Source organism: Hemiscyllium ocellatum, chromosome 6 (genome assembly GCF_020745735.1).
Source record: "Hemiscyllium ocellatum isolate sHemOce1 chromosome 6, sHemOce1.pat.X.cur, whole genome shotgun sequence".
Classification (NCBI taxonomy): domain Eukaryota; kingdom Metazoa; phylum Chordata; class Chondrichthyes; order Orectolobiformes; family Hemiscylliidae; genus Hemiscyllium; species Hemiscyllium ocellatum.
The window spans coordinates 57,197,148-57,224,800 of record NC_083406.1 but is presented as its reverse complement, the minus strand read 5'-3'; the positions used below and the strand labels follow the sequence as shown (position 1 = coordinate 57,224,800).

Here is a 27,653-nt window from a genome sequence, read left to right as displayed (position 1 = left end):
AAATAAAATCTTAAGTTATCTTGGAGCAGTGAATTGAAAGAAGGTCTAGGATTTACATATTAATCAACGGAAACCTGCGCCTCCATTCGAATTGATTAAAGACTTAATTACCATCTAGGTTTGTTCAATACATTCATATAAGTTGTATGACCCTTTGATCTTGTTCTGAAAAATTCTGCGTCCGACGTATTCTCTCTAGCTGTCTGAGGAAGGAAATGGGACTCCGAAGGTTTGCGGTTTCAAATAACCCTTTTGGACTGTAACTCGGTGTCGTGTGATTTTTGACCTTGTCCACCTCTGTCCAACAGCGGCAGCTCTACATCATATAGACGCAGTTACAGCTGAGATGGGCTGGCCTTGAGGTCAGAATACCTGACATAAATTCACCAAAATGAACCTTCAGTGAGGATCTTGATTCTAAGTCTCGCGTTCATATTGGTCAAAGGAACAAAAACATTCTGAAGGCTTCACTTAACGGGTTTCGATATCGACCTTGACGAAACTCATTCGGGATCACTGAACATTGTGCAAACAAATAGGAGAAACATTCCTGCACTAGGGCTTAAAAACGCAGTGGTCTTTGGTAGCTTGTCTTGTTGAAACAGACACAGACACCTACTGGAACCCTACCAAATATCCGAAATGATAAATCTTCAACCTCAAGGATGAACAATAGCCTCGTCTTGAAAAGAAAATGATAGCACCGCGAGCTCTCCGTGTGCGAATGAGTGGATCAAATTACAAGGTGTAGAGGAGATTGAATTACAGCAGACAGAATTAAGTTACACATTCCAAACTGGTGGATATGTATAGAACAAAGTTACGGAACAAATAAACAATAGTTAGCGTTGTTTATTATCAGAACTGCAAATTGTGTTAATACTGAGCTCCAAAGTTGCATTGGTTGAACTGAGTCCTACCACGAAGCACTGAGTCAAATTCTTAACGTCTGCAAAATATCGCGTGCTCCATTTGCCTTCACTGCAGAGAACTAACTTTCCCTACACTCTCGCAGATTTTTACAACTGGGGCAGTGAATTGTTTCCAGCTCATAGTTGTTGGTCGAAGTTCAGTTCCGGCATTCCCATCTAAGATACGGGAGACCTGGCCACAACCTCAAAAATGAGGTCGGGTGTGAACTGGTGCAAGTGGATGCGAATGTTACTGATATTCACCGCAATATTTTTGTTTGGGTTTCTAATTGGTGAGTATTGAGGCCCCGAACTGTGCCTTCACGGGAAAGGGGGAGTGAGTTGAAGAGGTGAAAAATAGAGTTGAATTTACTGCTACGAGAACTCGACTGAGTCCACTGATACGAAACATGTCTTACCAGTATGGCAAATAAATTTTTGCATAGAGCTGCATGTTATTAATCAAAATGAGGTACCGCTTAGCAGTTCATTTCCAAAGACCGGCTGAACAAAAGCTTCGGCAGAATGATTTTGAAATCTATAATTTGTTCTTCAAGGGTGGGTTGGAAGGCCCTGTGTGGATAAGTTTCCGATGAAACCTCAAACTATTGGGAGCAAGCTGCTGAATGAAATGCAAGCTGAAAACATGAGAGTATATCTGCGGTAAGAGACTTTATATGCTTCAGTTGGTCTACGTCAGCTTCTAGTCGTGTTGGTGTGAACACTTAGATTCTGGTTTCAATAAAGTAGTGACTAGACAGTGGATGAGTCCCATATTGCCAGCGGTTTTTTATGTTTAGATCGGGAAACACGTTTTAGATTATCTGCTCAGTGTCTGCAAATTAGCTGCAATTATACTTGTGTCACAAAACTATAAGATACTTTGGATTACCCCAGAAGTTGTGGAAATCAGAATGTTACAAAACATAAAGTATCAACTTGCAGTATGTATTCTGTGGAATTTTATACAGGTGGAATTTTATAATGAAAGCATCTTGAAGTGGGCGGCACGGTGGCACAGTGGTTAGCACTGCTGCCTCACAGCGCCTGTAGACCCGGGTTCAATTCCCGACTCAGGCGACTGACTGTGTGGAGTTTGCACGTTCTCCCTGTGTCTGCGTGGGTTTCCTCCGGGTGCTCCGGTTTCCTCCCACAGTCCAAAGATGTGCGGGTCAGGTGAATTGGCCAAGCTAAATTGCCCGTAGTGTTAGGTAAGGGATAAATGTAGGGGTATGGGTGGGTTGCGCTTCGGCGGGTCGGTGTGGACTTGTTGGGCCGAAGGGCCTGTTTCCACACTGTAAGTCTAATCTAATCTAAAAAAAAAGTGTTGTACTAAATCAAAATCAAAAGAACTGCAGATGCTGTAAATCAGAAACAAAAACAGAAGTTCACAGTGTGAAGAAAAATACAAAATATTTTTGAAAGTCTCTGCCAGTTTCTTGCTCCCAATGATCATTTCTCCTATCTTTGCCTCAAAAAAGCTAACAATTGTTTTAGCTGCTCTTCTTTTTATATAACTGTAAATGCGCTTTCGATCTGTCTCTTCCTATTCCTCATTACTTACATTCTGCTTCTCCCCACCCCATCAGCTATTTGTGGTCCTTGGTGGTGAAATCAAACAGACTCTAAAATACTCCTAATCCTCAGATTTACTAATAATCTTAGTAATTTTATTAGCCTATTTGTTTAAAATAATACTATCCTGAACCTGAAGTAAAACAGAAATGCTGGAAAAACACAGTAGGTCTGCAGTTTCTACGGAGAAAGGAATAGAGTTAATGTTGCAAGTCCAATCCATCTCTTCTTCACATTCTTTTATCTATTTATCCTGTCGTCATTAGTGAGCTCTCTCATTGTACCTGCTCCAATCTAACTGGCTTTATTTAAATTTGTGATTCTTGTTTTGGACTGGAGTATTTCACTTTCAAACTTAACTGTGGATTTAAATTGGATTCCTGTTTCCCAGGATTTTATTTTGTAGCCAGCTCGGAGCCAATCCACTGAACTGAGGAGATTCTAAATCTGATTTTTTTTTAATCTCCTAATACACACACACATAGAGAGAGAGAGAGAATTTTCTGAAGTAAAGCCAGGAATCTTTTATTGTGAGTTTGTTAATTAAATTTGCCCTATTACATAAAACGATGCCAGGTTTGAAATACCTTTACATTTGATTCGACAACAGACAGCTCATAAAACAAACATGAGCATTCCACCATCTCATCTTCCAGATCATCAAAAAGTTGATTTGTTTAGTCTTTACGATAATTAAAGTCCCCAACAATTACTACATTGCATTAGTTATATGCTCTGATTATTTCTTGTTTAGTGCTCTGTCCAATTATGTAATTAGGGAGCGTATAAACTATTCCCACCAGTATTTTCTGATCTTTGCTATTTCTAATCATCACCTATAACTAATGGAACTCTTAATCTTTTGAGCCAAGATATTTTCTTACACATAGTGGGTGGCACGGTGGCACAGTGGTTAGCACTGCTGCCTCACAGCGCCTGAGACCCGGGTTCAATTCCCAACTCAGGCGACTGACTGTGTGGAGTTTGCACATTGTCCCCGTGTCTGCGTGGGTTTCCTCCGGGTGCTCCGGTTTCCTCCCACAGTCCAAAGATGTGCGGGTCAGGTGAATTGGCCAAGCTAAATTGCCCGTAGTGTTAGGTAAGGGGTAAATGTAGGGGTATGGGTGGGTTGCGCTTCGGCGTGTCGGTGTGGACTTGTTGGGCCGAAGGGCCTGTTTCCACACTGTAAGTAATCTAATATCCTTATGTTATCCCTTAACTATCAGGACTGCCCCCTCACTTGTTGCATTTTGTCTTATAAAAGTGTTGTTTACTCTGGAATACTTATTTCTTCAAGTAAAAAATGAGGTCTGCAGATGCTGGAGATCACAGCTGCAAATGTGTTGCTGCTCAAAGCACAGCAGGCCAGGCAGCATCTCAGAAATAGAGAATTCGACGTTTCGAGCATAAGCCCTTCATCAGGAATAAGAGAGAGAGCCAAGCAGGCTAAGATAAAAGGTAGGGAGGAGGGACTAGGGGGAGGGGCGATGGAGGTGGGATAGGTGGAAGGAGGTCAAGGTGAGGGTAATAGGCCGGAGTGGGGTGGGGGCGGAGAGGTCAGGAAGAGGATTGCAGGTTAGGAGGGCGGTGCTGAGTTGAGGGAACCGACTGAGACAAGGTGGGGGGAGGGGAAATGAGGAAACTGGAGAAATCTGAATTCATACCTTGTGGTTGGAGGGTTCCCAGGCGGAAGATGAGGCGCTCCTCCTCCAGCCGTCGTGTTGTTGTGTTCTGCCGGTGGAGGAGTCCAAGGACCTGCATGTCCTCGGTGGAGTGGGAGGGAGAGTTAAAGTGTTGAGCCATGGGGTGATTGGGTTGGTTGGTTCGGGCGGCCCGGAGGTGTTCTCTGAAGCGTTCCGCAAGTAAGCGGCCTGTCTCACCAATATAGAGGAGGCCACATCGGGTGCAGCGGATGCAATAGATGATGTGTGTGGAGGTACAGGTGAACTTGTGGCGGATATGGAAGGATCCCTTGGGGCCTTGGAGGGAAGTGAGTGTGGAGGTGTGGGCGCAAGTTTTACATTTCCTGCGGTTGCAGGGGAAGGTGCCGGGGGTGGAGGTTGGGTTGGTGGGGGGTGTGGATCTGACGAGGGAGTCACGAAGGGAGTGGTCCTTGCGGAACGCTGATAGGGGAGGGGAGGGAAATATATCCTTGGTGGTGGGGTCCTCTTGTCTTGGTTATCTCTTAACCGTGTTCCTGAAACCTCTAACAAAAGGTCTAAACCATCATTTGTGTCATTAGTTGTTTCATTTTATTGTTCTCACATTCAAATTAAGACTCTTTTTTTCCTTTAAGAGCTACTATCTTTTCAGATTTCATTTACTCAAACATGGAATGTGGGCTGCTCTGGCTGGGCTAGCATTTATTGCCCTAATTGCCTCAGAGGGTCAGGAGTCACATGTAGACCAGACCAGGCAAGGATGATCGCTTCCTTCCATAAAGGAGATTAGTGAATCAGATGGGTTTTCCTGACAATCGACAATGAATTTATTCCACCATCTATGCTAGTAGGATATGAACCCAGGTCCCCAGAACATTAGCTGAGTTTCTAGCAATAATATTACTAAGGCATCGCCTTCCCACAGTATACAGTATACAGTATTACTGTTGAACTCTCCACCTCTCCTGTCCCCCTCTGCTTAGGTTTAACCTTATTGTTATCTTGTTCCATCATCTTAACTTTTTAGTTTGGATTTCTAAGTTCTACTTCCCCCACCCATTCTGTCCATGTGTTACTTTTTGTCTTAATGTCCTGGTGAACTGTCAATATTAATGAAGAATAATTTAAGTGAAATGCATCCTGATAGAACAGCTATCTAAAACAAGCATTAAATTGTATAATCTGCTTGAATTACATGGCAGATGTAATAATGCAGAGATGATTACCATTGAGATTTTTATCTTTAATCTGGAGATAGTTTCTAATCACATAGTCAGAAATATTATGACATATCTGTGGAGCAGATGGGACAATGATCATGGGGATGCATTGGCCTATTTGTATTATCGTTAGACTATTAACCAAGAGACACAGGTAATGCGCTGGGTACCTGGGCTTGAGTCCTGCCATCCTGATGGTGGAATTTGAATTCAACCAAGGTCTGGAGTTAAGAGTTTAGTGAAGCTCTTGTTGATTGTCAGGAAAAGAAATTCCAACTGGATCACTCATACCCTTTAGGGAAGAAAACTGCTGCCTTAGCTGCTCTGGTCTTCTAACTCACAGCAATGTGGTTGACGTTAACTGTCCCTGGACAATTAAGGATTGATAATAAATACAGCATAAGCAATAAATACAGGCCGAGCCAATGACATCCATGTTCTGTAAATTATTTAAAATTTATAGAATTTACAACAAGCCAATTAGCCAGAAAGGGTCAAAAGCTGATCATATTTTGGAATTTTCTTTTAATAGTGCTAACAGAAATGAAATTTACCCAAAGGGTGCAAATTCCAATTTTAACACATGATATCTGAAAATTTGTGTAGGGATGCTGACAATCCCTTCTAAATAACTTCACAAAATTCAGATCTACAAATTGAACTATTCACAGTGGAAGACACTTGCGTTTCCTACCTGCACATCTCAAGATGAATTCTGATGAGCAATCCATGCTACTGACATTCTGAAAAAGTAATCTGCAATCACTTGACAGCAGAGTCATAGACATGTACAACATGGAAACAGACCCATCGGTCCAACTTGTCCATGCTGACCAGAATATCCTAGATGAATCTTGTCCTATTGGCCAACAGTTGGCCCATATATCTCTAAACCTTTCCAATTCAAATCCCATGTGGACGTCTTTTAAGTGCTGTGATTTCACCAGCCTCCACCACTTCCTCTGGCAGCTCATCCATACGTGCTAGTCAAGCAAGAGGCTGAAAGCCAGGAAGCATCAAGATGTGGAGAAGTCAATGTTTTGGGTGTAACCCTTCTTCAGGACTGGGACCACGCTCTGTGTGAAAGAGTTGCCCCTTAGGTACCCATTAAATCTTTCCCCTCACACACTAAAAGTCTGACCTCTACTTTTTGACTCCAAGGAAAAGACCTTTTCTATTTACCCTGTCCATGCCCCTCATGATCTTATAAACCTCTATAAGGTTACTCCCCACCCTCCAATACTTCAGAGAAAATAGCCCCAGCTTGTATAGCCTCTCCCTAGAGTTCAAACCCTCCAATCTTGGCAACATACTTGTAAATCTTTTCTGAACCCTTTCAACTTTCATATAGCAGAGAAATCAGAATTGCAGACAGTACCACAAAAGTGGCCTAACCACTGTCCTGTACAGCCACAACATAACCTCTCAACTTCCACACTCAATGCACTGACCAATAAAGGCAAGCATACCAAACATCTTCACTATCCTATCTACCTGTCACTCCAATTTCAAGGAATTATGAACCTGTACTCCAAAGTCTCTTTGTTCAGGAGCACACCTCAGGATCTCGCCATTATGTGTATGTCCTGCCCTGATTTGCCTTTACAAAATGCAGCACCTCACATTTATCTAAATTAAACTCCACCTGCCACTGTGGCTTATCTGATCAAGATCCAATTATATGATTAGATTCCCTACAGTGTGGAAACAGGCCCTTCGGCCCAACAAGTCCACACTGACCCTCCGAAGAGCAACCCACTCAGACTCCCCCTGACTAATGCACCTAACTCTATGGGCAATTTAGAATGGCCAATTCACCTAACCTGCACATCTTTGGACTGTGGGAGGAAACCCACGCAGAAACAGGGAGAAAGCGCAAACTCCACATAGACAGTTACCCCAGATGAGAAATGAACCCTGGTCCCTGGCACTGTGAGGCAGCAGTGCTAACCACTGAGCCACTGTGCTGCCCCACGGCAACCTTTGTTGTCCACTACATCTCCAATTTTGGTGTCATCTGCAAACTTATTAACCATTGCCTCCTATGTTCATATCCAAATCATTATATAAATGGTGAAAAGCAGTGGAACCAACACTGATCCTTGTGGCACACCACTGGTCAGAGGCCTCCAGTCTGAAAAGCAACCTTCCATCATCATCTTTTACCTTCGAGCCAGTTCTGTATCCAAGTGGCAGTTCTCCCTGTATTCTATGTAATCTAAACTTGCTAATCTGTCTACCATGAGAAAACTTATCGAATGTCTTACTGAAGTCCACATAGATCACATCCACTGCTCTGCCCTCATCAATTGTCTTCATTACTTCTTCAAAAAACTCAATCAAGTTAGTGTGACATGATTTCCCATGCACAAAGCCATGTTGACTATCCCTAATTAGTCCTTGCTTTTCCAAATTAATGTAAATCTTATCCCTCAGGATTCCCTCCAACAAGTTGCCCACTGCCAATGTCAGGCTCAATGGTGTATAATTCCCTGGCTTTTCCTCCTTAAATAGTGGCACCATATTAATCAATCTCCAGTCATCCAGCACCTCACCTGTGACTCTCAATGATACAAATACCTGAGCAAGAGGCCCAGCAATCACTTTCCTAGCTACCCACAGAGTACTAAGATACAGCTGATCAGGAACCAGGGATTTATCCACTTTTATGGGTTTAAACCATCCAGCAACAACTCCTTTGTAATATGGGCATTTTTCAAGATGTCACTACGTATTTCCCCAAGTTTAATATCTATCATGTCCTTCTCCACAGTAAATACTGATACAGAATACTTATTTAGTATCTCCTCCATCTCCCACATTTCCACACAAAGGTGGCCTTGCTGATCTTTAAGGGACCTCTCTCCCTAGTTATCCTGTTAGCCTTAATGTATTTATAAAATCCCTTTAAATTCTCCTTAACTCTATTTGCCAAAGCTATCTCATGTACCCTATTTGCCCTCCTGATTTCTCTCTTAAGAATACTTTATACCCTTCTAAGGATTCATTCGCTTTCTGTAATCTATACCTGACATATGCATCCTTCTTTTTCTCGACCAAAGCCTCAATTTCTCTAATCATCCAGCATTCCCAACACCTACCAGTCTTGGTCTTCACCCTAACAGGAACATACTGTCTCTGGGCTCTCGTTATCTAATTTATGAAAGCTTCCCATTTTCTAGCCGTCCCTTTACCTGTAAACATCCGCCCAAACCAACTTTCCAAATTTCTTCCCTAGTACCGTCAAAATTGGCCTTCTATTAATATAGAAAACTTTCATATCTGGTCTATCCTTTTCCATCACTGTTTTAAAAGTAATAGAATTATGATCATTGGTCCCAAAGTGCTGTCCCACTGATACCTCAGTCACTTGCCCTGCCTTATTTCCCAAGACTAGGTCATGTTTTGCACCTTCTCTAGTGGGTATATCCACTACTGAATCAGAAGATTTTCATGTACACACTTAACAAATACTTCTCCATTAAAGCTTTTAACACTATAGCAGTCCCAATCTATGTTTGAAAAGTTAAAATCCCTTACAATAACCACCCTATTATTCTTACAAATAACTGAGAACTCCTTCCAATTTTCACACTGACTGTTGGAGCATCTATAGTGCAATTGCAAAAACGCGATCATCCCTTGCTTATTTTTTCAGTTCCATCCAAATAACATCCTTTTATATGTTCCCAGGAATATCCTGTCTAAGTACAGCTGTAATGTTATTCCTAATCAAAAAAGCCCGAGCAGCTTTAGTAAATCTGCCCACCAGTATATTAGTCCCCTTCAAGTTCAGGTACATTCCATCCTTCATATACAGGTCACTCCTACCAGAAGAGATTCCAATTATCCAAAAGTGTGAATCTGTCTCCTCTGCACTAGCTCCTTAGCCATGCATTCATCTGCTTCATCCTTATTCCTATCCTCACTAGCTCATGGCACTGAGAGTAATCCAGGTATTACTACCCTCAAAAACCTTTTTAAATTCCTGCCTAAATTCCTATATTCTCTCCTCAGAATCTCATTCTTTTCTCTTCCTATGTTGTTAACTCCAATGTATACAACAACCTCCTGCTAGTCCCTCTTCGTTTTGAGACTATTCTGTACCTTCGCTGAGATATCCTTGATCCTAGCATCAGCGAGGCGACACCCCATTCTGATTTCTTGCTGTCGGGTGCAGAAACATTTGTCTGTGTCTTAGGAAGGTGTAGAGGTACGATACCATGAAGAGAGTTGAAAAGCTAGCAAGGATTGCCTGACACAGCACACAATGTTCTGAACAAGGTTACACTTGGTTGAAACTAATAGTACAGCTATATTGTTATGAAACACAAAAACAAATTCAAATTCGGCCAATCAGTTTAAATTATGCCAGGAGAAAGTGAGGACGGCAGATGCTGGAGATCAGAGCTGAAAATGTGTTGCTGGAAAAGCGCAGCAGATCAGGCAGCATCCAAGGAGCAGGAGAATCGACGTTTCGGGCATGAGCCCTTTTTCAGGAAATTTTGGGCTCATGCCCGAAACGTCGATTCTCCTGCTCCTTGGATGCTGCCTGACCTGCTGCGCTTTTCCAGCAACACATTTTCAGTTTAAATTATGCATCAAGATACCAGAATCCAATCAAATTTGAATTTAGTATTTTGATAATATTAAAACCAACGAAACAATCTGATGTTTTGGGGTATAAAACCAGACATTTTGAACAGTTAGGGGGAGAACTGTCAAGCCACCAACAAGTACAGACTGCCAGCAGAATAGCTCTCTGAAAAGTACCTGGCAATAAGAAGTTTGTGCAGCCGAACATTGAAAAGATGACAGAGCAAAATCAGCAGAGGAAGATTCAAATAGAAGATTTGACAGCTGACTGGTTTTGAAAGCTGAGTTTTTTTTGTAAATATAAATTGGGATTTTTTTTATCAGGCTAGTATTGTAGAGTGATGGTAAAAGATAGGTTTAAGAGAAAGGATTTGTAAATACTTGTTGGTTTTAATATTCTCTGTTGGGCTTAAAGAGTAAAGTTGTTAATTTTTACTTTAAATAGTGACCTCTGGGGTAAGTCTTTGCCTCTTGAATTTTAACAGATTACAGCATGAGGTGAATCCTTTCTATGGCTGGTTTAAATTAGCAGAGGGGTTTACCCCATGACGTAATATGTGCCTCATGCAAATGTATCTTATGTTTAATGTCACTGTGTTACCCAACCCATTCATCTATCTACCTTTTCAAACTATTGCCTTATGGAATTTTATACTATCCCTACAGTGTAGAAACAGGTCATTTGGCCTAAGAAGTTCACAGCATCTCTCCAAAGAACATTCCGACCAGACTCACACCCCCACCCGGTCCCTGTAACCCTGCATTTCCCATGACTAATCCATCTAACCTACACATCGCTGAGTACAATGGGCAATTTAGCATGGCCTATCCATCTAACCTGTACATCTTTGGACTGAGAGAGAAAACCCACACAAACATGGGGAGAACGTGCAAACTCCATACAGACTGTCATCTGAGGCTAGAATTGAATTCGGGCCCCTGGCTGTATGAGGTAGCATTGATAACCACTGAGCCACGGTGCTGCCAGCTATCTCTTCCCTCTCTTCCTTCCAGGTTTTTGACTATGTGGTCACCTCATGTTTCCTGAAAGTCCATTTGGAATCTCTGCACAGTTCTGATGAAATATCATGAGTTGAAGCAATTGGCATTCTCTGTGAAGATTATTGTGAGCCTGCCTTTTTACAGCTTTACAGCTGTGTCTTTTTTTTCCTGGCTGCAACAAAAATGTTTCAGTACGGTCACCCATGCAGAAAAATAGCAGAAATGAACAGTGCAGTTGATGATACCTTTATATGACTTTCAGGTTCAGGTACAGTTATTAAATGATTCAGTGAGATAGATGAGTGACTGCTAGAGGCAGGAACAAAAGTAGTCAGGCCGCAGGACAAGGGTGTTTAATGTCATAGTTGAAGGGAAGTGGGAGAAAGTGAGGACTGCAGTTGGAGATCAGAGCTGAAAATGTGTTGCTGGAAAAGCGCAGCAGGTCAGGCAGCAGCCAAGGAGCAGGAGAGTCGACATTTTGGGCATAAGCCCTTCTTCAGGAATGGGGAAAGTGTGTCCAGCAGGCTAAGATAAAAGGTAGGGAGGAGGGACTTGGGGGAGGGGCGTTGGAAATGCGATAGGTGGAAGGAGGTCAAGGTGAGGGTGATAGGCCAGAGTGGGGGTGGGGGTGGAGAGGTCAGGAAGAAGATTGCAGGTTAGGAAGGCGGTGGTGAGTTCAAGGGATTTGACTGAGACAAGGTGGGGAGAGGGGAAATGAAGAAACTGGAGAAATCTTGAGTTCATCCCTTGTGGTTGGAGGGTTCCTAGGCAGAAGATGAGGCGCTCTTCCTCCAGCCATCGTGTTGCTATGGTCTGGCGATGGAGGAGTCCAAGGACCTGCATGTCCTTGGTGGAGTGGGAGGGGAGTTGAAGTGTTGAGCCACGGGGTGGTTAGGTTGGTTGGTCTGGGTGTCCCAGAGGTGTTCTCTGAAACGTTCCGTAAGTAGGCAGCCTGTCTCCCCAATATAGAGGAGGTCACATCGGGTGCAATGGATACAGTAAATGATGTGTGTGGAGGTGGAGGTGCAGGTGAATTTGTGGTGGATATGGAAAGATCCCTTGGGGCCTTAGAGGGAAGTAAGGGGAGAGGTGTGAGCACAAGTTTTGCATTTCTTGCAGGGAAGTAGTCAAGTGGTGAGGAGAGTTTGGTCAGAAGAGGTAACTGGTATCTAGCCCAAGACTTCAGTCTTTGAGATATTCTTGTAGTGTCCTCGGCAGTGTAAATTAACCCCTTAGAAAATTAAACTTTAAGGTAATTAGTATGAATGGGCATGGATCAGGGCCTCAGATTGTTCACTAAGTTCAATAGTAGGGATATCCCAACATTCACTACTGTGACTTTGGAAGATTCAGCCATTAACTCTGTTTTTATCTTGACAGATGCTACCAGCCCTGCTGACTTTTTAGCAGTTATTTGTATTATTATAGAAGGTTTTCAGTTCGATTTCCATACCTGCCATGTTGTTGAAATGGCTGATCAAAGTCACATTGACTTGTGACCATAACCATAATACATTAGTGCTTCTGCGTTTGCTGTGAAGATTTCATCAGAGAAGCCGATACTATTCTCATTCTATCCTTATTGTCTCTATCATTGGAATTGCTTTGTTTTGTTTTACTCACACGTGTCCAGTTGTAGTCAAAGCAGAAATGGCTTCTATGTAGTCCAGTTACTTCCTGAGTCTTCCATGAATTTGTCCTTTTTGACTTTCTCATCCACATCTATTTGATTTCTCATGGTAATGTCTTCTGAAGATATGGGCAAACACTTCAGTAATGACCCTGATACCACCCAGTTTTAAATCTCCACTGCCTATCTTGACACATCCACTTCTTCTGACTCATCTAACTTCTTGTCTGTCAGTTAATTACAAGAGATCTGTCATTTCCTTTACTTAAACATTGAGAAGACTGAAGTCATTGGGAAAAGTTTTCCCATTCCTGGTGTGGTGTTTGAAATGTAGAAAAATATGGGAAGAATGAAAAAAGTCACATTCTTAACATCAAGAAAATGTTCCCAATTTCTTCCCTCAAGCCATCAGTGGCGACTTCAGAATCTCCCCACTGACAGCCACTACATTATTTCCGTACATTTACAGCTTCATAAAGACCCAACTCACCTTAACAACAACAATAAAAACAGGAGTTGCTGGAAAAGCTCAGCAGGTCTGGCAGCATCTGTGAAGAGAAATCAGAGTTAAAGTTTGAGATCTGGTGATCCTTTCTCAGAACTCAGCTTATTTTTCTGCTACTTCCATTTCCCTTTCTTTCAGTGAAAAACTGGACGATGTAAAATTCTGCCATGTAAACCAAAGAGGGTACCTGGTAGCAGTAGCTCACCAAATCCTTCTCTAGGCTATCATGCAACTGTCCGTTCAGAACAACATCCTTGCATACTCCTTGGCTACCATTTTCTTCGATCCTTCATCCACACAAGTCAGCATTGGCAAACCACCATCACGTCATCATGCCTGCTCTCGCCACTTCAGCAATTCAACTCTTTTCTTTGAAGCTCAGACACCTCTCGTATTTAGATTCTTCTGCCAGGTTCATTTGCACTCTGGGGTGACACACACATCTTTTCCGTTTGTACAGGATGCATCTCATGGCTTTTAGCCATCTTTCTTTGAGAATTTTTGGAAGCTGCCAGCCACTATGTGCTTCACATTGTTTTCTTAGTGTGCACTCACTGACTTCAGCACTGACTTATGAGCTGCTGCTGTTTGTGTAGCTTGCATTATTTTTTGGCACAGTTGGTCTTTCGTCCTCTGTCGTAGGTAGCTGGCTTGTGTGGCTTGCATTGCTTTGATCACAGACGGATAGACTGGCAACTTGTAATAGTGGGAGCACTGAATCTATCAGCCATGCAGGGGCTGTACATGTCACCGTACAGCACTGTGCTACATCATCATCAAAGCAGTAGCATGAGCCAATCCTTTTGTGTATCAAGCTCATTACATATGCTTCTAGCAAACGGCTGTGTCTAAAAGTCAAAGGGGAGCAATCTTTCAGGCATTTGTGTGTAAAAGTGAGTTTGAGTAGAAATTAGTACAGTTATATGCTGATGGTTCATACCTTTAGCTATTTATTAGTAATTAAAATGGTGGTTTTTGGTAAGTACAGAACATTGGTCTATGCTTTTTGACAAGCTGGATCTAGAAGACAGGTAAATTAGGGAATTTTGCATACTTTTAAAAATGTTTAACTTTGATGGTGACTGTGGGAATGGTGGATCTTGATTTTCAGTGTCCTACCCTAATGAGTTGTGAAAATATATAGTGTACAAACTTGTGGAGTTGAGGATTAATGCATTAGTGTGGCTAGAAGATTGTTAATGGATAAAATGCAAATAGTATTGATAGATGGGATTTTTATTAAATTGTTAGATCGTGATTAGTAGAGTGTTGCAAGGGTCAGTGCTGAGGCCTCAGTATTTGAGATCTGTTTATGCCTTGACAAAGAAACTGAGAATAATCTACCTCATTTTACTAATGATACGAAGCTAGGTGGAATATAAGGAAAGCACGTACAGTAAGCAATTAGGAAGATAAACAATGTCTTGATCTTTCTTGGAAGTGTTTTAAAACACAGTGCAAGAATAAAATTGTAAATGAATGAAACCTGGCAGATCACACAGTGTCAACGTAGGCACTGGCCAACAGCAAAACCAGCATTGTTGACCCTGCAATGTCCTCCATGTAAACATCTGGAGGCTTGTATCAAATCTTGAAAAGCTGTGCCATAGGCTCATCAAGCCACAGCCTGATGTCATCTGGTACCTGAATATAATTATGTCTCAGGCACCAACGTCACCATCTGCATTGGTGTGACAGGACATACCCACCAGAGAAAGCAGTTGGGAAGAAGTTGCTTGGGAGTCATCAGCGTTGACTCCAGACCCTGTGAAATTTTACAGTATCAGGTCAAACATAGGCAAAGAAAATCTTCATCCTAAACTATACTCATGCCAGCTGACGAACCAGTACTCTTTCATGTTGAATATCACTTGGAAGAATCATTGATGGTAATAAGGGTACACTGAATGGAATACTTTGATGCCTAAGTTGGCCTTGTCCAAAAGGACATACCTGCTGTGTGTCTGTAAGAACTGATGATGGAACCAATGAGAGGGAGAAATCTACCTCACCCTGTCCTTATCAATCAACCTATCACAGAAGCATGTCTCCAAAAATGCAATCCATTATGTTGTGTAGCACTGCTATTGAGTTAAATGAATGGATGTCACGCATACCTGGTGACTCAGGACTGGGTATCCATAAATTGCAGTGGACCATCATCAGCAGCAGCAGAATTGTGATCAACCACGATCTGTAACCTTATGGCCTAGCATATGCCATCAAGCTAAGAAATCAACTCTGGTTCAATAAACGGTTGAGAGGGGATACTAGAAATAACACCTATTCCTATTCTTTACTATTCTGTGTTCATACCTAAGTATGAGCTGTTAAACTAGTGAAGTTACAACACAGGACTACTTACATGCCAAACAGCTGGAGCATAGGCAATAAATTGGTCTAAATGATCCCACAACTAACAGAACAGCTCAAAGCGCTGAAGTCCTGCCATAATCAGTTGTGAATAGTGGTGGACAATTAAACCACTCACTGGAGGAGGAAGAGGATGCTCCAGAAATATCCCAATTCTTAATGATAAGGGAGCTCTGCATGTTAAGGCAAAAGACAAGCTGAAACATTTGCCACCCTTCTTCAGCCAGAGTGGCAGTTTTTGATCCATTTCAACCTTCTGCTGAGGTTTGCAGTTGTCAATCTTCAACTAATTCAATTCACTCCATGTGATATATAAAAAAATGGCTAAGGACACTGAACCCTGCAAATGTTAAGGGACCTAACAACAATCTGACAAGAACGCTGAAGGCTTATGTTTCAGAAGTTTGTGTGTCCCTAGCCAAGCTGTTCCAGTGCAGCTATAACATTGGCATCGACCGAACAATGTCAAAAATTGCCCTGGTTTGTCTTATTCACAAAAAGCAGAACAAATTCAACCTCACCAATTACTTTCCTACCTATTTACTCTCACTTATTGGTGAAGTGATAAAAGAGGTCATTTGCAGTGCTATAAAGTGGCATTAAAAATGAATAACCTACTTAATGACTCTCCATTTGATATCTGCCAGGACCACTCAACTTCTGACCTCATTATAAATTTGGTCCAAATATGGACAAAAATCTGAACTCTAGAGGTGAGAATGACTGACTGCCCTTGATATCAGTGCTGCATTTGACCAAGCGTGGCACCAAGAAGCTCTAGCAAATGTAGAGTGAATGGGAATCGAGAGGAAATCTCTCTAGCCGATTAGAATCAGACCTAACACAAAGAAAGATAGTATGGCTGTTGAGGGTCAATCATCTCGGGTCCAAGTCATCCCTACATAGCTTCTGAAGGTTTTGTCCTAGGCTCAACCATGTTCAGCTGCTTCATCAATTACCCTGCATCTATCATAAGGTGAAGATGTTGGCTAAGTATTGCGCAATGTACAGCGCCGTTCACGACTTCTTAAGTACTGAAGTAGCACATGTCTATATACAGCAAGACCGAGACATCATCCAAATTTGAATAATATTTGAACCACACAATGTCAGTCAGTGGCCGCCTCCAACAGGAGAGAATCTAATAATGGCTCCTTTTGCAATACTTCACCAGGAGCACTGCATTTAATTATTTTTCCTATACAAATGAAAGGTATGATTGCCATAGGACAATAAAGGGTCACCAGATTTTGAGAGACTTGACCTACAATGGAAGGCTGAGTAAACTGGGGTATTTTCTCTAGATTTGAAGAATAAAAGATGATCTTATTGAAATATACAAGATGCTAAATGAGCTTAACAAGGTGGACACTGAGATGTTTCTTCTACCTGGGGAGTCTAGAGCACGGGAACAATCTTGAGATAAGGAACAAATCTGTGAGGATTGAGATTAGATAAGGAGAACTTTCTTCACTCAAAGGACTCTGAATGTTTGGAATTCAGAGATGTGATACATTGTTCAATACATTTAGAGCTGAGATGGACATATTTATGGTCTCTCAGGAATCAAGTAATATGGAGAAAGGATAGGCAAGTTGATTTGTGACAGAAGATTAGTCATGTTGGGTAATATGATTGCTGTAAAGACTGTTGTGGGTCAAAAGAGTTTGAGTTAGGTGTTATGAAGTGTTATATTAGGTGTTAGGGCTTGAGCAGGAAGGACTGTTGATCAGATGGTTTCAATCTTAGTGATTGAAAATATGCCTGCGAATTTCTTACACTTAATGTCCGAAATGAGGGTTGAGAAGTTTGAGGAGAAGGGTTAATTTTTTTTTTGGTAGAGACTTGAGGCTAGGACATACCCTTGTATTCTTTGTGTGATCCAGTCAAGTATGTCAGTGAATGTCAAAACCATTTATTGCCAAATGCAATGAAATCTGGATACCTTGTAAGACAATAGAATGAAGGCCAGTGCAAGGTAATAAACAGTAAGAGTCCTGGTTTTCATGGGGCCTAAGGCAGCAAAGGTGGAGGTGAAGATGAGGTTGTTTAGGTTGATAATTCCTGAATGTCATGGTGAATGGAAGCCAAATGCGAGATAATTGGGAATTTTCTTGTAAAACTGTAAGCGACATTAGGAAGAGTTATTTTTACTGGTGGATGCAGAAGCAAGTTAATTTGAGAAGGAGAAGGGAATTCAGGTGAAGAAAGATACAAGGAAGTGTAATGTATGTTTGAATATGATGAAAGTAACAAGGTCACATGAAATGACTTGTCCATAGAATGGACATGAGTTTATACTAGCATAACCTAGTTATGAGGGATGAACTGATCTCTTGACGTATTCTTCCACTGGTCACAACAAAGATTGAATTTGATAAGAAGGTGACATTACATACAGTCTGCTATGTACATTTGGCAGTGTAATGATTCACTAGAATAGTCGACTGGAAATTGAACCACTTTATTCCCAGTCATCACAAAAATTAAAGGTTTTTAAAGTATATAAAGATCCCCAATTTGCTTGTCTTCTCGATCCAGGTTGATGTAAAGCATGGACGAGGTTTCTGTACTGAACAAGATTTACTATTCATTACAAGTAATTAGACTCTCACTACAGGTAAACTATTATAAATTGTCTTCATATAACACTATTTAATGTCAATCCCCTTATAAACTCTTCCTTAAACATGCACATGGACAGTCAGACTAACCACGATGGCAAAAATAGGTTATGACAAAGGAGAAGACTACAAAGGCAGTTTTATAGTCCTTGTCCCAGGTTCTGTTGTTGAGTTGATCCTAAGATTTTACTGTTGGCCAGTATGCTACTTCAGTCATCAATCTGTGGGAACTTCTACTAGATTGGTGAGAAACACAAGGTGGCTGGTTCATTTATAATAGAAGTCTCTGAGTTATCAGTCAAAAGTCACAGCTTCCAACAATTGTTGAAGTCAAGGTAAACTAGTTTTCTTCAGATTTACTATGAGTTTTTACTGCAGAGAACAGAGATACCATTTCCAAGTTGGGAAAGAACTGAACACTTTTCTCTCTTTCTTTCTTTTTCTCTCTCTTTCTAACACTTTCCCAGCTCCAAACTGTTCAGTTACTCAAGAACCAACAGGTTTTGCAGGCAAAAAAGCTCTTTGTCATAGAAAGCCGTTCACTTGCCCATAGACCAATCAACGTCTTGCCAGCAAAAGCTGCATTTGTACACTCCATTAGCAAATCATCTCCAACTCAAACTTCAATTATTGCTCAGTCGAACAGTTGGTTGCATAATGTTTGTAATGGCTTACTTTCTTTTCAAAACAGCCAGCTATCTTTTCAAGCACTTTTTTTTAAAACAGCCCTTTCTCAGTTCAGCACACAATTATTAAAACACAAAAATAAAAAGACTTCATATACACTTTTTCTTTATCTGTTCTGGGAAGTTTTAATTATTCACAAGACCATAAGAATAGAGGCCAGGGTCTTGAGATTTTCCTGAAGCTACGTTTTGATTTTCGTGGGGTGGGTACTTATACAGTCATAGAGATGTACAGCAGGGAAACAGACCCTTCGGTCCAACCCGTCCATGCCGACCAGATATCCCAACCCAATCTAGTCCCACCTGCCAACACCCAGCCCATATCCCTCCAAACCCTTCCTATTCATATACCCATCCAAATTACTTCTTCATTCTCACTAACTCACTTAACAGATGAAGAAGTATGTATTACTAATTCCTGCTATAGTTGTGTTGACCAACAGGGTATTTATTACTTGCAACAAAGCAGAATTAGAATTCGTCAATATCCTCAATTATCAACCTCCATTAAAGTTAAATCCACCAAACACAAGCAAAGTATTAACTTTGTAGATGTCATGGTAATTAAATTTCCTGAAGATAACAGGCATAAGTTAGCAACAAATACTTTCTTTCTAAAATAGCAAATGCAACCTTCACCCCACACACAGATTTCATCCTGCATACCGTGTGGTCAGAGCCAATAGTTATAATCGTATATGCATAAAGCTGGAACATTTTAACAAGGTTGAAGTTTAAAGATTCCAGACTTAACTTTAACAATTAAAACTGTAACAGCTTTGATTACAGTATTATCCACTACCATTTTTACCTCATTTAGAAGATCCTGAACAAATGCTGTTTGAATCAAAAGACTCCACTGTTGAATTCAAGGAATTCGTTTTTTTCACTAAGTTTCTCCAGCTCCCAGTTAACTGAGTATTTATTTGTTGTCATATTGAAAACTCTTTTTCCTGCTTTGCACAATCTCTTACTCAACTACTGCAGTTGTCTTCTACATCTACCCTTATCAATTTTTTTTTTTGCCTCAGCCACCCTGGACACTTCCTTCACCTCCATCTCCCACCCCACAATCCCACCCCCCACCGCCTGGCAGACAGCATCCTACCTACCTACTAGGTAGAAGGTACCTAGCCTATAGCACCACTGTGGATGTGGTGTATGTGGATTTTAGCAAGGCGTTTGATAAAGTTCCCCATGGTAGGTTCATTCAGAAATTAAGGAGGTGTGGGATACAGGGAAATCTGGCTGTCTGGATACAGAATTGGCTGGCTCATAGAAGACAGAGAGTGGTTGTAGATGGAAAATATTCACTCTGGAACTTGGTGATCTGTGGTGCTCTGCAGGGATCAGCTCTGGGACCTCTGCTGTTTGTGATTTTTATAAATGACTTGGATGAGGAAGTGGAAGGATGGGTTAGTAAGTTTGCTGATGACACTAAGGTTGGTAGGGTTGTGGATAGTGTAGAAGGCTGTTATAGATTGCAACAAGACATTGACAGGATGTAAAACTGGGCCGATAAATGGCAGATGGAGTTCAACTTGGAAAAATGTGAAGTGATTCATTTTGGAAGGTCAAAATTGAATGCAGATTAAAGGGTTAAAGACGTGATTGTTGGTGGTGTGGAGGAACAGAGGGATCTTGGGGTCCATGTCCTTAGATCCCTCAAAGATTCCACCCAAGTTGATAGGGTTGTTAAGAAGGAGTATGGTGTGTTGACTTGCATTAGCAGGGGGATTGAATTTTAGAGCTGTGAGGTTGTGCTGCAGCTCTATAGAACTCTGGTTAGACTACACTTGGAATATTATGTTCAGTTCTGGTCACCTCATTACAAGAAGGACATGGAAGCTTTAGAGAGAGTGCAGAGGTCATTTGCCAGGACTAGAGGGCATGTCTTATGAAGTAAGGTGGAGGGAGCTACCTTATTAAAGTGAAGAAGGATGAGAGGTGGCTTACTAAAGGTGTATGAGATGATGAGAGGCATAGATAGAGTAGATAGCCAGAGATTTTTTTTCCCAGGGCGGAAATGACTGTCACAAGGAGGCATGATTTTATAGTAATTGGAGGAATGTTTAGGGGAGATGTCAGAGGTAGGTTCTTTACATACAGTGGTGGGTCCATGGAATGCACTGCCAGCGGTGGTAGGAGTATCAGATACATTAGGCATATCTAAGCGACTCCTGGATAGGTACATGGAAGATAGTACAATAAAGGGTATGTAGGTTAGTTTGGTCTTCGAGTACGATAAAAGGTTGACACAACATCAAGGGTCTGTACTGTACTGTACTGTTCTATGTTCTAAATTGAGACTGGGCCCATAACAATCTGTGTGACCCAATTTCTGAAGCCAAGTATTTTCCTAGCTGCTTGTCCAAACATAGGCTGTTACTTGCTAGTGAACCAGTCAGCTGAAAATGAAGATTAAAATTGGTCTGTGATTTGAGAACATGAGCGATGCAGAATTTGAGATTGATGGAGCAGTGCCTGTCCCATTGTTTGTTTCAAGAATTAACTAAGGCAGATAGATCAGCTGAAATTGGATGACAATCTGGGAAGTAGTAATTACAAAACAGCAAATCTTAACATTCAAGCTGAATGTCGAAATGTAATTGGAAAAGTTAGAATATCAAATTGGATAGGGCAGATATTTGAAGATAACGAGTGATGCAAGTGAGGTTGAAAGGGAAACTGGCATGGCATTGGCTAATAGTAGTATTATTTTGCAAGATTAAGTGATACAGAAAATAATATATTCCATCAGAAAAGGAAGCTTGTAGTTTTAGAATTGCATTGATAAGTTTAGGTTAAAGCACCCAAGGGTCTATGAAAAGGCAGCACCTAATTATATAGCACATTCAACATAGTGAAAAAAAGAAAATAGATAAGATTTGACAAAAAAAATCATATCGGAAGAAATTAAAACTGGGAAGCTCAGGGAAAGAGACCCAGCTACTTAGATGGTATTTTTAAAATGTGAAATTCTGCAATTTTATCGTGAAACATAGAATATTAAGGCCAAGTGGTACTTATGGGTCTATATAAAGCCTCAATTAAACTATTACATTGGGAACCACTCTAAGGAGAATATCGTGACATTAGGGAGAGTGCAATACAGATTCACAAGTATATTCTAGTTCTGAGAAAAGGCCACTGGACTTGAAACATTAACTCTGCTTTCTCTCCATATATTGCCATACCTGTTGAATTTTTGCAGCAATTTCTATTTTTGTTTCAGATCTTCAGTGGTCTGCAGTTCTGAAACAAAATGTGTACATTGTCTAGTATCAGAAAGATTTGGAAAGCTCAGAGCTGATTTTTGTAGAACAGAAGAGATAGCTGCATAATTGCACAATAAGAGTTTAGAAAGATAAAGAATAGGACAGATTAGATTACAAAGTACTTTCCAGTAGTGGAAGAGCTTAAAATGAGAAGTAAATACCAGATTAAATATCAGGCATTTTGAACAAAGAATAAGAGGTCGCATTAATCAGTAAATACAAGGAGAAGTCATATAGATGTAATTTGAACTAATAAATTTATGGCCATCGTAAAAATTTAAAGCACAGATAAGCTGACTGACCATTTGCTAATGTATATGATAAAATATTGCAAAGTGCATTATTGGAGTAGCTAATTTGAAGGAAAGAAATTAAAATTAGACATGATCTAGATATAAAAATAATCACTAATTTTTGAGAAATGATGCTGCAGTAATTATGTTAGCAGAGACATGAGTGCCTGTTTTCTGCCGAGACCTATTTCAATTATAATGCCTCAAAATAAATTAAAATTCAAGTACTTTGTGATAGCAGTTGCGGGAAGATTAAAGCATATATAGTGCAAACAGAAATTAAATCATGGAATTATGCCTTCTGTCTTTCACTTGAGGCACCATAATGTTGTTCAGGTTTGACTTGAATGGTGCCATTTTCTTCGGCAGTTCCTCAAGATCAAGGATGACTTTCTTCTGCTTCGGAAGCTGGGTCCTGAAATGTCTAGTTGGATACTGGGTTTGCAAACCCTGCCACAGGTGGGGCAATAGGTGTTGGCTGAAGTAGATGGGTCGAATGTTTGGTTTCTTGAATGTTTCTTCTGCAATCTGTGGTGGCCTCTGCATTGGTTTGTCTGAAATACTCAAAATGGTTACTATCTTTGTGAATGTCTCCCCTCAGTTTGGGCAGTTCTGAATTAGAAATGAGTCCATTGAGATATTGCATTTTTTTTCAGGGAGGCTTATGAGAGTGAACTTGCAGCATTTCCTCTTTTCTCCTGGTAACTGTATACCGTGACAGAGTAGAGAGCCTGTTGAGAAGTCTTATGTCAGGTATTTGAATAATGTAGTCAGCCCAGTAAAGCTAATTAACTATCTAGATTTTGTGGATGTAGGCTTGAGAGAGAACACTGATATTAGCGCACATATTCTGCCAGTATATTGACAGGATTTTGTGGATGTATTGTTGGTGATCTTTGATGAGAAGTTTGTGGTTTAAAGCACCTTTTGAACATTAACCGTGTTTCCACCCATTCGGAAGTGTTGGTAGATCAGCAGCTTGGAGTTGGATTTGAAGTCTTTATATTCAAACAGTCTGGTCCTCACATGGCCTCATGCAATGTCATTTTGGAGGTGGTGTGAATTTTCTTGTTGATATCTGCCCTTGCTGAGAGGAAGCTTCCAAGGTAAGGCAATCGATCCACATTGTCCAGTGGCTCACCTTGAATCACGAGGTGAACCCAGTGTTATGTAGTGGGCGAAGGCTGTTACAGGATCTTTGTGTTCAGGATGTTTATAGTGAAGCCCATTCTGTCATATCACTTCATGAATGCATTGACAATACTTTGATGCTTGGCTTCCAAGTGTGCACATGTGTGGGCAGACATGATGTCTGCATACTGTAGATCGATGGTGGAGATTATGTGGTCTTGGTTCTGGGAGGGAGATGATGCAGGCTGAACAATTTCTCACAGATCCTGTAAAGAAGCTCCATACCAGCAGGAAACATTATGGATATGGGGTAGAGAGTTGTAGCAAGGAAGATGGAGTGAACCTTGGTTCAATGACACAATGTGATGTAATCCCAGTTTGCACATATTGTGTTTGTGGTGAACCTATTGATGAGGATAATGACTTGGATGCCAATATATGGATGATGGTAACAAATTTCTTCAGGTCGCCATATCTGAGGAACATACTCAATAGGTCCTCACGGTTGAGAGTCAAAGGTTTTTGTGATGTTAAAGAAAGAGATTTCTGGAGGTTGATGCTGCTCCCTGCACTCTTGTTGAATGTGCATTGTTGTGAAGATTGTGTCCCCTGTACCTCTTGATAGATAGAATCTGCATAGTGACTCTCATTGGAGCTCTTTGGCAATTGTGGCAGACAGTGGGCACAATTACAGCATTGTTTATCCCTGCTGTACGCTTCTGCTTCCTGATGAGAGAGTTGAGTTGGTGTGTACAAATCATGTGTGCTTCCCTGCCATATTTTAGTATTTGCATGCTCCAGTGGCTTATTGGTTCTGAACTGTTGGGCAATGTTTTCAGTCTCATGTTGGGCTGGGGTTGTGCTGGGATGGTGAAAAGTAAAATGCTGTGGAATGTGGTGTTAGAGCACTTGCATTGAGGACTAATTATGAATGAGAGTGGTGTGATGTGAGAATTCATCCAGGAAAGCCTGCTGAACTTGGCCTGTGGTACAGACCACAACATTCTTTCTCACATGGGCTGACTGGTGATCTCCCCTTCTCTTCCCACCTGCTTTTGGTCTGTATTGGAAGGATTTGTAGGTCTTTACTCAACCTACTTGATTCTGGAAGGAATGAAGCTTCCTTGACTATCAAGTCCTGGGGTGGGACTCAAACCAGAGCCAGGGGGAGGTGGCTGGGTGTGGAACATAAAGAAATAGGTATCCTCTTTTTCTGTGGGTGGGCGAGTGATCCAGTGGGTGGGTGAGTGACGCAGGAAACTCCAAAGGAGGTAACAACACTCATTTCCTTGCTGTCTTTTTACCTGAGATGTTGTGGGTTAGCTACCATACTATTACTCCACTCCCAGCTGCACATATTATATCGTCAGAGGTTGAATAACATTCTAGGTGGCTATTAATCAGTCTCTTGACAGGTCAGTACAAAAGTGGTGGGATAGCCATCCATTTTATCATTTGTGTTACTCCTGCGTCAGATAGGCTGGTGGGGATTCTAAATTTCACTGTGTAGTCTTCATTCGCTAGGTTTGAAAACAGTAATTGATCACTTGACTGGTGATGGACTCCTAGAGAAGACCAGTAAAGTAACTATATAACATGTATGAGGTATAGAGCTCATATGCTCTAGAGAGTGCAGTGATTAAAGTTAGAAAATATAATGCTACTATTTAAGAAAAGAAGAACAGAGAAAACAAGGAATTAAAAATTTGTTAGCCTGAAATTAATAGCAGGGAAAATGCTGTGATTCTGTTATGAGGCATCTGAGAACTGGAGACAGACGGTTGGACCAAGTCAATATGGATTTAGAAAAGGAAAAATCAAGGTTGACAGATGTGTGGGAGTGTTTTGAGGATGTACTTAGCAGAGTAGATAAAATGATAGTAACATAAATGGTACATCTGTATTTTCCAAAAGCTTTTAATAAAGTTCCACAACAGGTTAGTAAACAAAAGTAGAACATGTGAGATAGCGGTTGATAGATTGGCCTGAATTGAAAATTGGTTGACGGACAGAAAATAGGTGAGGAATCAACTCTTGGGCCCTGGCTATTCACAATTCATATTGATGACTTAGATGTGGGGATCAAATGTAATATTTACAAGTTTGCAAATGACACAAAACCAGGTGGATATGTGAATTGTGAGAAGGATGTAAAGACACTGATTTGGACATACTGAGTGTAATGTGTAATAATGATTATTCACTTTGGGAGAAAGAAATACTGCGGAAAACTTTTTCAGTGATGTAAAGAGATTGGTATGTATTGACATCCAAGGAAACCTAGATGTTCTTAGTCACTGAAAACTATCACACTGGTACACTAAGCAATTTATCCTTTATTACAAGAAGTTTTGCAATTGTACAGAGTCTTGGTGAAATTAGAGTGTTGTAGACAGTTTTGGTCTCATTATCAAATGAAGGATATACACAACCAGTCTGATTTAACCCAGGTTACAAGAAATGAAAAGTAAAAAGATTTTTAAGATAAGAATCACAGCAAGAGATTATAACTGTGATGGTTTGTTCGTTGGCGGGGACTTGTTGGGCCGAAGGGCCTGTTTCCACACTGTAAGCAATCTAATCTAATCTAATCAAATGATTAGTATGTAGGAAATTAAGTGGAGTCAATAAGCTGTGCACTGGTAATCATATGTAAAAAGTTAGGTTAATATAAATGTTTTTGGAATTTGAACTGCAAAGTGAAATTTGTTATATATCCAGAGGGCCATAGATTGTGTTCTCATTAGAAATAACTTGGTGATAAGTTAGGGCAGTATGGTGGCTCACAAATCATGGGCACTGTTTCAAATGGTCTGACATCTTCATTTTTGGTTTGAAAATCAATAGAAACTTCATGATTAGATTAGATTCCCTACAGTATGGAAACAGGTCTTTCGGGCCAGCAAGCCGACTTGACCCTCCGAAGAGTAACCCACCCAGACCCATTCCCCTACGTTTGCCCCTGATTAATGCATCGAACACCATGGACAATTTAGCATGGCCAATTCATCTGACCTGCACATCTTTGGATTGTGGATATTCTCACCAAACAAATATAAACTGATTCTTTCTTCTGTTGTTTTAATTGTTCTATTATGAACTGAAAAGTGATACTCTAATGATACTGCAATCAATTTTGAATTGTATCTTTAAAGCCTCCTGACATAATTGCTGTCTTACACTACACAGAGAGTGACACTGCTAGGATCGAGTTAATTTGCTCCTTTGTTTAATGTATTGTCAGGTCATGAATGTCAATGTATAAAACAATACACTTTGAGCCAATCAACTAAATTGATGCGTTCAGTTCAGATGTTATAGAGTCAGACTTTAATGAAATCATGAATCAGTTTGGATTTCTTTTGCACATACTAAATTATTTCCTATGTTAAAATTTTCATTTTTTCACTCTACAGGTTCATCAGCTTTCAAGTATTCACAAACATTAATTTGATTTCCTTCAATTTTATTTCATTCAGGAATTGGACACGATTTCCTCACTTAGCTGGAACTGAAAAAAATCTCCAGTTAGCCCAACAGATTCAAACACAGTGGAAGAACTGGGGACTGGATTCAGTTGAATTAGTTCACTACGATGTCCTGTTGTCTTATCCAAACAAAAACAATCCTAATTACATCTCTATTATTGATGAGAATGGAAATTCGGTAAAGTGAAAGGTCTTGCATTTAATTTAGATCCTTGCATATTTTTGTTAATTTTGTTTTATTTATTTAAACAGCTCCGATGTTATTTCAGAAACCATCAACATTGTGGCCATTAGGTTGTACAAAATTTGTGTATTGCTGAAAAAAGACATACTTTTCGCTCTGTGTTCAACAGCACATTTCACAAGAATGCATATTCAATGGAAAATCTAACAAAGGCTAGCTGTTAACTATCAGCTTTAATGGTTGAATTCTCAATGGCAATGACTCTTATCAATCAGATTCCACTTGCCACTAAACTGCAGTTTTTCCTCATGACTATTATTATTGATTTTTCCTTGACTTTGTATTCTTGAGAATTGTCTTAATGAGAACAAATTGGAAAACTATGATTAACATGTGTGTTTTTCAGCAGTGCAGAGATTTTAATTCATTTTTGGTATAATTTCTTCATGCTATATGTTTAACCAGTTTATTATACTTCAAATGTAAACTCTAGATT

The 27,653-nt window shown here is 40.5% G+C and overlaps 1 protein-coding gene across 1 annotated transcript in view; it reads left to right on the top strand.

Annotated features, from left to right (window-relative positions):
* The first annotated feature begins 1,055 nt into the window (after positions 1 to 1,055).
* Positions 1,056 to 27,653, top strand: part of naalad2 (N-acetylated alpha-linked acidic dipeptidase 2) — a 144,898-nt gene continuing 118,300 nt past the window's right edge. The window contains exons 1-3 of the mRNA XM_060825962.1: positions 1,056 to 1,204; positions 1,469 to 1,574; positions 26,965 to 27,151. Coding sequence (XP_060681945.1) covers positions 1,123 to 1,204; positions 1,469 to 1,574; positions 26,965 to 27,151 — 375 coding nt within the window. The 5' untranslated portion in view covers positions 1,056 to 1,122. The remainder of the gene's footprint in view (positions 1,205 to 1,468; positions 1,575 to 26,964; positions 27,152 to 27,653) is intronic.